Here is a 14,261-nt window from a genome sequence, read left to right as displayed (position 1 = left end):
ACCTACCAAAATGGAAATTATCTTTTCTCTCCCTGAAATTTCTGCACTTCATTTTTCCCTTATTATAATTGGCTCTTTAGTCTTAAAATATAGTCAAATAAGCCTCTAGAGCTCAACAATTTTAACTAAAATTCTATTAAAATCTTACCACACTTTTTTTAAAAAAAGCTGCAATGGTTCTTCAATGCTGCCACGGGCTTTTTCTAGTTGTGGCGAAGGCAGGGGCTACTCTTCTAGTGGAACTTCTCACTGCAGTGACTTCTCTTGTTGCAGAGCACAGGCTCTAGGGCACTCAGGCTTCGGGAGCTGTGGCTCTCCAGCTCTAGAGCAGCTCAATAGTTGTGGCACATGGGTTTAGCTGCCTTATGGCATGTATGATCTTTCTATACAAGAGATTGAACCTGTGTCCCTCTGCACTGGAAGGCTGATTCTTAACCACTGGACCACCAGGAAGTCCCTCCCATAGATTTTTACGTTCATATTTTGATTATCTTTGGATTTCTTGTTTTATCTGACATGGTGCATAGCATATAGTTGTTGTTTTCATCGCTGAGTGGTGTCTGATTCTTTATGACTACATGGACTGTAGTCTGCCAGGCTTCTCTGTCCATGGGATTTCCCAGACAAGAATACTGGAGAGGGCTGCCATTTCCTTCTCCAGGGGATCTTCTCGACCCAGGGATCGAACAGACGTCTCCTGCATTAACATGCAGATTATTTAACACTGAGCCACCAGGGATGACCCACTGCATATAGTAGGTGGCTTAATAAATCTTTGTTTCATGACCAACTTCTAGACTATAAGCTCAATTAGAACAAGGAAAAATGTTTCATTTCTTTGCAACTGTATTCTCAGTGCCAAGTACATAAGCCATGCTTCATACCCATAAGAGTAACTTGGTCTAAGTACATCTGAACTGTAAGTCACCCTCAACTGCTAGCGTTCACTTTTAGACACATATAGATATGGAGCCTGTATCTAACAGATGTACATGCAATATTCAGGCTATTACTGATCTTCAATAATGAAGTTTTAGACTAAATTTTCATATAAATTAACAAATAATCCCTATCATATCATGAAACTACATCAAACTACCAAGGTTTTACTTTTCTCTGGGAGCCAGTAACATTTAGCTACTTTAGGGATCCTTTCAAAGTTAAATACTGATAGCACTGGATTAACCAATTTTAAAAGTACAAAATTAATAGCATTTCATGTACATGAGAAAGCAGTATACACATCAAATGTTTCCAAACATATCATTTGTATTAACTCCAACATTATTATGGCTTTTCCTAAACCAAAACTCAAACAGTATTCTAATTTGTACGTGAAACTTTAATTGACTACCTAAAAGGCTCAAATACTTCCCCGTGTTCTCACTTTCTCACTAAGAATTTCTATGAATGATATTAAATTCAATTCAATTACCTGGCAATAATTAAGGGAAATTTCATTAACCTTGGAACTTAAGACACAACACACTCTTAGAGATTCCACTTAACAAACATGTGCTTGAAAGATCAAAAAGCCTCCTGATGAATTTACAATAAAGCCATTAAACAGTAAGTTATCACAACGTTTAAGATTCATTTTTAGTAAAAGAAGTTATTTTATACAATCACACATTAACACACAGATAAAATGCAGTGTAATATCAACACTGTTTAGGGGAAAAAACATGTCATTTAAACTTGTTTTTCCCTTTCATAATTTGGCTTTCCTAAGAACTTCAGCTTTTTTAAAAAAAGTAAAACAATACCAAGCTATTAACTGGTTCTGAAGAATCTTACAAAAGGCACAATCGAAAACATACCTCCTTTTCCAAAAGCTCGTTATGTATCAAGCAAGCACGCCTGTAGTTAAAATTTGCTACTGAAGTTGGTTCAAGGTAAGATGAGTGGAGAATATTTAAAACATCTTCAAATTCCCGAGAGCCTGGAGTTAATGGCTGAAAAAGTGCTAAAATGAAAAACAGTGTTAATTTTAAAATTCCATCTTAAAAGTAGTTTCTTACATTTTTGTGGCTTTTATATAACTTATAGTGAAAAAATTATCAGGGCTATCCTATTTTGTGAAGTGCAAAAGACAGTTAATTGAAGAAAAAGTCTAGCTGCCTATTACTTGGGTGTTTTGTGACATGTAAAAGAAACACTGATTAATTCATTGAAGAAAAAACTCTATAGGAATGAGCATCTGGCATTACACATGCAGAAAAGGAAGTTACAATTTGGCAAAACTTAGCAGATGCTACACTAGGCAACCTAAACTACTTAAAGACGCCTGTGTATATTACTCATAAGAAGCTGTGCATAAACTCAAATTACCTCAACTCTTATTTTATGTTACACATAAGTAGTATGTCTAGGACCATTTATTTCAGCAAATTAAATGCTTACACCATAAGTAAAAGCATAAAAACACCTAAGCCATTTAGATGTCTATAGAATAAAATTATTCTACCTGGTTTTTAAAACTAACGTTAGAATAACATGTTGGATCCATTAGCTTCTTGAATTACCAACATAAAGTAGGAGGATATTTACTATGAAAACTTGGTGAAATGGAAAGATGTGGGATTTTGGAGTCAAACCTGGACACAAATATCAGCTCTAGTATTTACTGGCTTTGTGAGAGACCCCAGGCAAACCAACTTAACCAAGTAAGCTCATTACTTTCTTCAGCAAAAAGGAGAACTCGAGCTATCCTAATAACCACTACAATGCCATACACCCATATAAGACAACACTTGGAAAAGCTCTAAGCACAGCATCTGGTGCAAAGTAACATGGTAAAAGTTTTTACTCCCCACTTGGCCAACTACTACACACTCCCTTTAATTTAAAAAAAATACTTAAATATTCAATCTGTTCTTCAATCAGGAGGCTAATAACCTCAAATTTCCACCTTGTGGATGAAATAATGTGACTTATAAACTTCAAACATCAAGTCTACATATATATATACATTTTCCCCAAACCAAAAATAACCACTTTCATTGTTATTCACAGAACAGATGTTACATGCTATTACCTTAATTTCTTTCAAGATACTACTTATAAAGAATCAATAAATGTCAATCAAAATTCCTTTAGGCCACTACTGGAAACAGTGTTCCACTTGTACTAAAGAGTAGCTGTTTCTACTGTATTCTCTATTCAGTTATTAAGCTTTAAAGGACATAATGTCAAAGGATATATCCATTCATTTACCAAACAATGTATATATTACAAAAGTTTCTGTAAAAGCAGTAGTTTTCAATGAGAGAATGTGTGCAGAACAAACGATCCCAACTACTTCAGAATTACACACTAAAAAAGCGAGAGGTGGGTATAAAATCAACATTACTTATAATAATGCAACAAAGACACCAGGAGTAAACGGGGCAGGGGGACACTCAAAAAGAACTATTACATGCAAAAAAGTGTCCTATAATCAAATTTACAGCAGATGGATATACTCAATCATCTATTCATTGCAGGCTCCAAGAGAGAAGGAACTATAACTGCCTTGTTCACTCCCTTTACTTGGGGCACTGGCCCCAAGTTGAATGAATGAGGAAGTGAGTAAAGAAAAAAAGAGAGAGAGAATAAAATTTGTCAAGTTTTTTTATAGTAAATACAAATATGTTCTAAACTACCAAAATATGATTGTTTTCATTGTAAATTAGGTCTCACAAATTCAACAATTCAGTGATTTATAAAGCAAAATGAAAGCTCAAAAAACAGCGAGAAATCCATTCTCTCAATTCAAATCTGTTTTACAGAATGTTGTAGGAGAAAATGTTTTATCTTTGTGTCTATCCCCAACTAAACTGGAAAAACTTGTGAGGAAAAACAGCATGTGGAGTAGTTTTTATAGGCTTTCACATCCAAAATAAGCCAAGCATGATTTTTAAAGATGGATTTTATACATGATTGATTATGTTTCTAAACTAACAAGTGCCCTCAGGTATTTAAAAATGTGATAAAAAGAAGTATCAAGTGGCTTTAAAATTCTGTGATATTCTACTAATCTACATAAAAGAAATTATTTTTTTTAGTTAAAGATATTACAACACTATTTCTACCATCAATCTAACCAAAAGCGAAAGATATCAGTTAAATCATAAAAATGTATATAGAAACTAACTCTCAAATCACTCTCTACAAAACTACTTAACATTTGTTTCATTCCAAAGCAATGTCCTAGAGTCACCTCAAATGTACTCAAGTAGTCTGCCAATGTGAAAACACTAGTGAATTTTTTTTTTAAACAGAAAAATGTGCAAGATTTTAGATCTAACAAGAAATACTTGTATCCTAAGTATTTCAAATGTCTCAACTGGCTTTAGTACTTAGGCTAGAGTTATAATTTCTATTTTTTATTCCCAATTATCACTTTCAGAAGAATAAAATTTTGCTATAACTATTTTTAAAGATTTCAAGTCAATATGCTAGTAATGGCAGTTCAGAAATATAAAATGTTCTGAAAGTACATTCCCTGGTGGTCTATCTGTCCTTAATAACCACTGAAGTATGTATGTGATCAACACATCCTGTCAATTCTTTTAAAGAAAACATACAGATGTCACAGTATCATCATCTGAGGCAATAATAAATCTGACCACCCAAATGGGGAACAGAATATTTTCTATATTAATCACCCATTTCACATTAGGAAGTCAGTATCTCATATAATATTCTCTAGATTCTGACAATTTTTGAGTTTAACCAGTAATGGCTCATTATTCCTTTTCAGGTATGTACTAATAGCTTTATATACATTATCTCATTTAATCACCAAAATCACCCTATGAAGTTCAATATGGCTATTTCACAAATGAAACTGAGCTAACACTTAACTTGGCCCAAGGTTAATATATAAATAGGGCAGGTGGAATCCAAAATAGGCTCCCTAGCTGCAAATCTGTATCCTGAACTGTAAGTACAAGAAAAGATGTAAATGGGTATATAAGAGCTGAAACCAATCATTCCAAGAGCTGGAAAAACACAATTATTTCCTTATTTTAGATCAAGAAATTGTATTAGCTATATGGATACTAGCTGTAAGAAAAAAAGAATTTGATGTCTAGCATGTTCTTTCTACCCTCTTGTCTACTTTTAACTCTTATTTCTTAATATTTTTCTCATTTAATGCATTTAACAGGGTCAAAAGCCATAACTAACACCCTCTGTTTGGTTTATAAAGGTTAACTAACAGCAGTCATAATTCTTCTAGACATTAAGGAATACATAATTTTGCTCATATACAGGCTTTCCAACCATCTGTTATCAGAAAGATAAGTTACTGAGTTGACTTCTGATATTAACAAGGTTTCTCTATTGACAAAACAGATTATAAATGTGTTTCATCATTTCTTTTCCCCTCCTTCCTGGCCACACCACGTGGCATGTAGGATCTACATTCCCAACCAGGAATTGAACCTGTGCCCCCTGCAGTGGATGCAGTGTCTTAAGCACTGAAGCACCAGGGAAGTCCCTTTTATAGATGTGTTTTTATGGGATTCAAGGAAAGAGTTAGAAAGGTACTTGGAGATACATAGTTCAAATAAGGAAACTGATTATACCATCATATCAGAACTAGAATATTTTATATTATTTGCAGCATACAAAACATATTAAACATACTAAGAATTCAATGTTAAATTTAAGTAACTGGAACAGGCATAAAATTAAGATCATCAAATAGGAGCTTTGTTCCTCAGCCAAAGAAACATTTTTCCTCAACTACTTTATTAACTTATTTAGTATCAATGCCAATCTTTGTTTGTATTAAGTGAATGTAAAAAAAAAAAATTATATATATATATACACATACACACACACACCTAAGTGTAAAAACAAGCTAAACTTTTAAAATAAGATGGACCAATATTATAAAAATATACCAATGGAAAATACAAAATATACATTTCAACTTACAGTAATTCATGGAAGAAAAGGAAATAAGAGTAGGCTGGCAATCACACTGGTCTGCAATTCTCTCTGAATCCATCTCTGATGTCTACTAATGACTACAATACAATGAATATCCATTTGTTCCTCACATTTTAAAAATCACACTTCTCCAGTCTAATAAAACTACTACAGACATAATACTGTAGGAATGGATGATTCATCTCTAAATCACAATTGACACATTAAGTGTAGAATTAAGAATGAACATTCTAGCAGGATTCTAGAGAGATAACAAAGATGAAACTTGACCTTTTTGGACTGGGGAATATGTCAAAGAGTTTACCTCCATTACTTAGAATTTGTATGCTCCTATCAAATGTTTTCGGAGAAGGCAATGGCACCCCACTCCAGTACTCTTGCCTGGAAAATCCCAGGGATGGAAGGGCCTGGTAAGCTGCAGTCCATGGGGTCGCTAAGAGTCGGACACGACTGAGCGACTTCACTTTCACTTTTCACTTTCATGCACTGGAGAAGGAAATGGCAAACCCCTCCAGTGTTCTTGCCTGGAGAATCCCAGGGACGGGGAGCCTGTTGGGCTGCCGTCTATGGGGTCGCACAGAGTCGGACACGACTGAAGCAACTTAGCAGCAGCAGCATCAAATGTTTTATGTGGATGACTGAATTCTGCCTATACTTTACTGCTCGGATTTACTTCTACCTATGGAAACCTGTGGTACTTGGAACCAAGTCATTCTTATAAAACTTAAAAACATTATGCAAATTTCCTTAAGACACTTAATCCCAAAGTCTTCAAAAAGATAATTCCAAATTTTGTGGGAAAAGATGGGGATTTGGGAGGAGAACTGGGTATTAATTCTCCTAAACTAGACCAGTATGGACACAAATGCATGAGATCATTTAGTTTGTGATGCACCTGCAAGAGACGCAGGTGCGTGAGGGCTGTTAATCTTGTTCCCTACACATAGCACTAACCAACAAACATCTTCCAGAAAGTCAATCATCACTACGTCACTTCCCAAGAACTTTGAACGGAAAAATTATGTCAATTACTGATTTTGAGGACTTACACTACTAGATTCTAGAGTAAAAGAAGCCAACAGTGAAACACCCACTGAGGAAATGCAATTCTACAATTTGTTAAAATGTTAACAGTGCCTCCTTATAGTGCAGAGATTAACAAATAATCATAAAGTAAAATTTTACTCTAGTCAACAGATCACTTAATCTGTCAGCACTGATTACGTGTTAATTTTTTAATGAACATAATCTGTCAATCTGAAAATTTCCCAGGATGAAGACATACTAAACATCACTAAATTTAATAGTTGTTAATTAAAAAAAAAAAACCATAACTTTTCTATAATGAAAAAGAAGTATTTTATGCCTAGGTTCAAACTCCAACTCCACCTTTTACTAGCTATGTGACCTTGGGCAAGTTATTTACCTCAGTAGTTCACTTTCCTCATCTGTAAAATGGGAACAGCACTTAACACATAGGATCACTTAGACTTAATTAACACATATAAACTGCTTAGAACATCGCCTACAACTTACTAAGCACTATGAAGTGTTTGCAATATTATCACTTAATTAGAATGGCAGTATTTTAATGTTCTGCTACTGTGAAGACCAAGAAAAGGTAAGTTCTACTTAAAAAAGTTTATCTTTAAGTTACCAAGAATACAAGTCCTAATTTTTATTTTTACTGGAAAAGCAGTCACAAGCAAAGTCCTGCCATATTAAAATACGAATGCAACAGAATCTTTGATACAGAAAAGTTCAAGAAGAGGTATCTAGGGACTTCTCTGATGGTCCAGTGGCTAAAACTACAGGCTCCCGATGCCGGAGGCCTGGGTTCGATCCCTGGTCAGGGAAATAGATCCCACATGCTGCAACTAAGAGTTCACATGCTACAACTAAGAGCTGGCACAGCCAAACAGAAAAATAAATATTAAAAAATTAAAAAAAAAAAAGAAGAGGTATCTAATATTCATGATAAGAGACTCAGATGACCAGCATGAATACCTAGCCAAATTCTATACATAAGTGTTACCTTTCAAGTCTCCCAAGAGGGTATTATTTGGGGATCAAGCGTGAAACTAGCAGAACCTACTGCACTGTTTCTGATAAAGCTTTTTTTTTTTTTAAATGAGAAGTTGAATTTTTCTATGAAATTCCATCACCAAGTATTAACTCCCTTCATGTTGGGCAGGATGAAGTCCATGATGGTAAAAACTAATTTAAGTTTTAAAAGCTCTATTTAAATTGCTATTGCACTATTTGAACAGCTGCTGCTGGGTGTAAAAATATTTACACAAGTTAAAAATTATTCATTTTCATTAAACATGAAAAAAGTTTACGTTATACTTTCCTTACCAAAACCTTCCTGAGAGGAGAAAGGTAACAGCCTCTGCCTCTAAGTGAAAATGGAAACTATCAATTTTCCCCAAGGGAGCATGAGACTCTGGGGAGAAAATGAGGTTTTATACTTCTTAATTCCTCAATTATATCTTTTAGTGTGTTCAAATGAAATCTATTTTAGAGCAGCCTCTGGACATATTTTTAAAAAAAAAAACCACACACACACTAGCCAACAGTTCCTAGTGCCATCCCACATTTCAAACAGAACAGGGGTTTTAGGCCAATTTTCTGGTCCTATGAGAAGTTAAAATGAGGTACATCGTGCCTTATGTTTTGGTTAAAACTTTTTAGAAAACGGACTGCAAAACTGTATCAAGCTAAAAAAAAAATTAAAAACAAAAAAAGTTCAAGCTATTTCAAACTTACAATCAAGAGCCCATCTAAATCTACTCTTAACCTATTCTCTACCAATTTATAATTTAGGCTGAAATATATTTTCCTCATATTGACTATACATCTTAACTAAATAAACCAAAAGAACTGATGATCCTGACCCTTAAAGAATCCTCTTGAACCCTGACATCTATTACATTAACTCAAAAGATATTTCTAGAAACAGTCCTCATGCTAGCGGATTTAACTTCATCTTTCTCAGTCTGGTTTCTCACACCAAGAATTCCCTTGGCTTTCTCATCCAAACAGAAATGAACAACTTGACTTTTTTGTCCGTATCTTACTGACACAAGGTTATCAATTTCAGTTGTGCAAATGTAGCGGTTGTGCACGTGCAGAGAGGAAGCACATGCTTCATTCAAGATTCTCTTTACCAAGACTCAAGCTACAAGTAAAAAACGTTTCCTACAAATAAGAAAATTCCTATTACTTTTCAATCTGAAAAACGGAACCACACACTAAAACAAAGAAAAAGAACCTGCTTAAATTGACTAAATCCAGGCAGAGCACCCAAAATCACTGGATGGTCAAAAATTGTATTCTAAAAACAGAAAACGGTAATTTCCTCCATGAGAAAGGTGTCACAATATGGCATAAAATTTTAGAAACGTAATGCTGTTAATACGTTGTTAATGTAACTGTTTCCATTTTTGTTCCACGAACCAGACTGGATCTCTCAAAAAAATTTTTGCTGAAGTTCTCTCATTTGCAAAATCAAGTCGGAGACTCTTGGGCAAAAGCTGACCTCTATTTTTTTCATAGGGAAATTACTGCACCAAGAACCTACCTTCCCCATCTTTTCGAATACAACAAAAAACAAACTAAGGCTTGGATTTAAAGAGAGCCCTATCTAGCGCTTCAAAAACAGGGCGGGGGAAAAAAAAAACTACATGGAAATGAAGTGTGATGGAAAACAGCAGTGTGCATGAATCACATCTAACGGAGATTTCTAAACAAGGGAAGACGCTGACATCGATCAAATTTCAAGTAGACATAGAGCTGAAGAATTTCCACAGGGAGAAGCGCTTGTGGTCCTCGCAATGCAATGGCCTTGGAGAAAGCCCCAGAATCCATGGCCACGGGTTATTTCCACATTGAGACTTCTCAGAAGCATCTTTAGAGGAGGACACATCAGCTTCTCTGCCTTCAGGGGCTGGGAAGGAGGGGCGCCGAGCACCATCTTTCCTCTCTGGGAGCTGCAGCCTTACGGACAAGCTTCAAAATAGCTACTTCCAACTTCCACGGGGAGAGGGGGAGCAGGGAGCGTGATTCCACCGCTTTCCTCTCGCACCAAGCGCAGCAGCTGGGCGGCCGAGGCTGTGAGGGGAGAGGCGGCTGGCGCTGCATGCGTGTTTACGTGTCTCGGATGGGTGTGGGAAGGAGACAGAGAGGTTCTAATGAAAAGATGGAGGGGAGAGAGAAAGAGGGGTTGGGAAAGAGGGGAAGCACAACCTTTCTTTTCTCTGCTCTTCCTGGGGATCTGAAAACTCCTCCTAATGGGTCTTTCGGGCTCTTCGGGGCCTTTGGGCAGTGCAGCCGCGCCCGCCTCAGGGGAGTCCTGAAGCTGCTCGTGGCAGAGGCTCGGGGCGGCCTCGGAAGCCGCGGTCTCCTCAGGCCCGGCGCCGCCGCCGGGCTCCGCGATGCTGAGGCCGCCGCCATTTTGTGGGGAGGACTCAAGCTCCGGAAGCGTCTGCTTCATCTCGTCGTCTCCGCCGCCACTTTCCCAGTTCGCGTCCGTCGGCGGAGAGACCTCCACCTCCGCAGCACTCGCCATCGCGCCGGCGTGAGGAGCTCCGGGAAGCTTCGGCCGACAAGGTCGACGGGGGTGGGGGGAAGGGGCGGCGGGCCGGCCTCGCCGCCAAGCTGCTCTCAGCCCACCGACCCCCTTCCCCCCGTGGCCGCGGGCCGCTATCCCCGCCCAGCAGCCTCTCAGGGGCCCTAAAGCGGGCGCCCCAACCGTGCCTCCCGGCCCCGGGAGCCGCTCCTTGCTCGGGCAGTTCTTCAGCCGGCCCCCACCACTCAACGTGCTGGCGTCGGGGCCTGGAGGGGGCGTGGCCATCACGGAGCGCTCCGCCAATGAAGACGCGGCGCCCGCCTCCGCGGGTGCGGATAGACGGCGCCAGGGGGCGGAGTCTCGGAGCGCCCGAGCCCGCCAAAAGGGGCGACCGCAACGCCCGACGAGTACCTCGACGCCGCTCCGGCTGCGGGTTAGATGGGTCTCATGGCGAGCTGCGAGATCCCGGAGCGCGTTCGGCCAGTGCTGCAGGCGAGGGAGGCGTGCTGCCGCCAAGTCCTGGGAACGCAGGCGTCGCCTTTTTCCGGGCAAGATTACCTCGCTTCTCCGCGCACGACTTGCATCGGCCAGAACCGGATAGAGGCAGTGGTTGTGGGATGATCCTGGCTTTGTGAAATATTTGCATGCATATATAAAGGCTTGAAGTGGTGATTTGATAGTGACTGCATCGATAAGAGCCTGAAAGCCACGGGACCCGCTTCAATGACCTGTTATTCCCACTGGATCTTACATTTTTACAACAGATTACTCCCACCCGCCCCCCTATTTTTATCTAGAAGGGTTAGAACCAGTGGCACGCCTCCAGAAAGCTGTAAATTCCTTGGTCCTTTGATTTGACTTCACAGCCTAATGTTAACAGAATTTGGTTCTGGGGAGCTTGAGAAGGGCTACTAGCTTTTAGATTTTCCATTGCTGTTTCAGTTTTCCTATAGCTAGTGTATATTAAAGAAAAATATAAACATTTGCAGCTACGTTAAAAGATATACAGCAAGCGATCGTTTTACCTTAAAACAACTAGACAGTCAAGTTAGAAGGCCTTTAAAATAGCTTATGCTGGTTATGTTGAAACTATTTGGGCAATGGTGAATACAGAAATTATTTCTTGCGTTGTTTGTATATGCTAGGCACTGTACCTAGCGATTTATATATACTATGTACATTAAATCCTCACAACAGATGTTAGGGAGATGCTATTATGCACAATTTAAAATAAGTGTTGCAGTTAGGAGTATGGAATTAATAGAAACACACTACTATATATATCAAATAGATAAACAAGAAGGATTTACTGTATAGCACATGGAATTCAATATCTTGTAACCCATTATAGAGAAGAATCTGTAAATTAACTACAGTTAATTTACTACAGTTGTAAATCAACTATATAGATAAGAGATAAAATGTTGCAAGACAGAACAAATTTTAATGAGAATCTGAAGCCAGGTCTATTTAACTCTAAATAAAGTACTAGCCCTTGCCTGCCTTTTTTTTTTAACTTTTAACTGGAGGATAATTACTTTACAATATTCTATTGGTTTCTGCCATACATAAAAATGAATTAGCCATAGGTATACTTATGTCCCCTCCCTCTTGAACAACCCTCCCACTGCCTGCTTCTCTTAAGATCTAACATTCACAGCTGCTCTGTATCTTTATGCATTTTATATATGGAGAAATGAGGATTGACATTTTGCTCCATCTCCAAGCAGTAGGATCAGGATTGGGGCCCATATCTCTATGCTCAAACTCCAGGAGTTGACTGACTAAATATGTAATGATAATAAAACCCTAGGCCTTGCCAGTGGCTGCTACTTAAAGAGCATTCCTAAGGACAATAGCAAAATTGGATTCCAATGTCCTGTGATAAATATCATATCTGTTTCACATCTTATAAGAAAAGCTGCTCATGACTTGCCCAACCTATTTGAATAAGCTCGGTATATCATAGGAAAGTGAGTATAATATAAAACAATTATTTCTCTTAGTAAATAGTTAACGTAAAAACATTTTAAAATACTGATAAAAATACTAGCGCCAAGCTGACACAAAAATGCTACGTTATTTTAAGTTAAAAGTTACCCTTAAAGTTGGGAAGAAAAGGCTTTACTTGATAGTAGAGGCTACAGGAGATCAGAAACTCAGGTGTTAGGGTACCTAAAAGGTAATTTTGTTGTTGGTTCATTAATGTGAAGTCGCTCAGTAGTATCGGACTCCTTGAGACCCCATGGATGATAGCCCACCAGGCTCCTCTGTCCACAGGATTTTCTAGGCAAGAGTACTAGAGTGGGTTGCCATGTCCTTCTCCAAGGGATCTTCCCAACCCAGGGATCAAACCCAGGTCTCCCACATTGCACGCGGATTCTTTACCATCTGAGCCACCAGGAAACCATATGCATATATCAGTAGATACCCAGTATGTCCATGGGGCTGGGGGGTTAAGGGTAATACCATAATACATAAGGTTTTGAAGCAAGAGCTACCGAAGGTTACAAGACATAAAATCTACATTGTCCCCTACCCTCAGTAACAGACAAAACACCACTGCAGAAGTAAACTAGAGAATGGTGAGGTAGTATATAACTAAATATGCAGACACAACAATTGCTATTTTACATTGAAAACAGAAAAAAAAAAAAACCCAAAACCAGTTCAACTCTTGATTTTAAAAATAGGAGGGACTTTTCTGGTGGTCCAGTGTCTAAGATTCCGCACTCCCAACACAGGGGCCCCAGTTCCATCCCTGGTCAGGGAATTAGATGAATGTAGGCTGCTATAACTAAAAGATCCCTCAGGTTACAACAAAGACCCGGCCCAGTGCAGCCACATAAATAAACAGCTTTTAAAAATGCACCACTTAACTAAAAAAAAATACATTTTTGAAAGAAGGGAGAAGGGGAGAAATACATTAGAACCACTATATAAAACAGATAACCAACAAGGATCAACTGTATAGCCAGGGAACTATACTCAGTGTCTTATAATAATTTATCATGGAAAAGAAATATAAAATAAAGTGTATGTACATACATACATATATGTGTATATATATATATATACATACACACACACACATATATATAGCTGAATCACTTTGCTATACACCAGAAACTAACATAACAATGCAAATCAAAAACATTTCAATATAAATTTTTAATTAAAACATTAAAAATATATATATAGAAAATCATGCTGGAAGCTGTTGTTATTACCCAATATTTCAACCAAGAGTGCAACAGCAGTATCTTAAAAATCATCCAGAAAGCCAACACAGAGATTCTAGAAGGATCCCCATGTTTCGGAACAGAAACTCCCTGATGTACAAAAGCATTAATAACAATACCTTTGAAGTGAACAAAGCCACTAAAAAGATTTGATTGTAATAACAGCGTTTAACATTTGTAAACAATTTCACATTTTTTTTCAAGGTAAAAGATGTTATTTGATGCTCACAAGTACCTGCTTCAAGCATACAGCTAGGAGACCTTTTTTTTTTTTTTTAAAGCTTTCCATTGATCAGCAGCAGGGAAAGATAATAAAGGCCAGTCAACCAACAAAATGAAGCAATTATCATTCAATTAAAAAGTAAATAAAATTTTTTTAATCCACAAGAAAAATAAAGGCCATTCAACAAAACCACCACTAATCCAACTCATAGAACCTTAAGGAGATTAAATCAGTTCAATTCGTTCATTTTATGAATAAGGTCAGTGCTATAAGCCTACAACTC

The 14,261-nt window shown here is 37.9% G+C and overlaps 1 protein-coding gene across 5 annotated transcripts in view; it reads right to left on the bottom strand.

The window, feature by feature from the left end:
• Positions 1-10,811, bottom strand: part of TASOR (transcription activation suppressor) — a 51,426-nt gene extending 40,615 nt beyond the window's left edge. Inside the window, exons 1-2 of one of the 5 annotated variants that reach the window (XM_061396619.1) lie at positions 10,192-10,811; positions 1,821-1,966 (exon numbers count right to left, since the gene is read on the bottom strand). In XM_061396619.1, coding sequence (XP_061252603.1) covers positions 1,821-1,966; positions 10,192-10,798 — 753 coding nt within the window. In that variant the 5' untranslated portion in view covers positions 10,799-10,811. The other 4 variants (XM_061396621.1, XM_061396617.1, XM_061396618.1 and 1 more) reach the window with 4 other exon arrangements.
• Positions 10,812-14,261: the final 3,450 nt, after the last annotated feature.

The sequence above is a fragment of the Bos javanicus genome, chromosome 22 (assembly GCF_032452875.1).
Source record: "Bos javanicus breed banteng chromosome 22, ARS-OSU_banteng_1.0, whole genome shotgun sequence".
NCBI classification, from domain to species: domain Eukaryota; kingdom Metazoa; phylum Chordata; class Mammalia; order Artiodactyla; family Bovidae; genus Bos; species Bos javanicus.
Note: the sequence above shows the minus strand (reverse complement) of the source record. Positions and strands in the feature narration are given on the sequence as shown.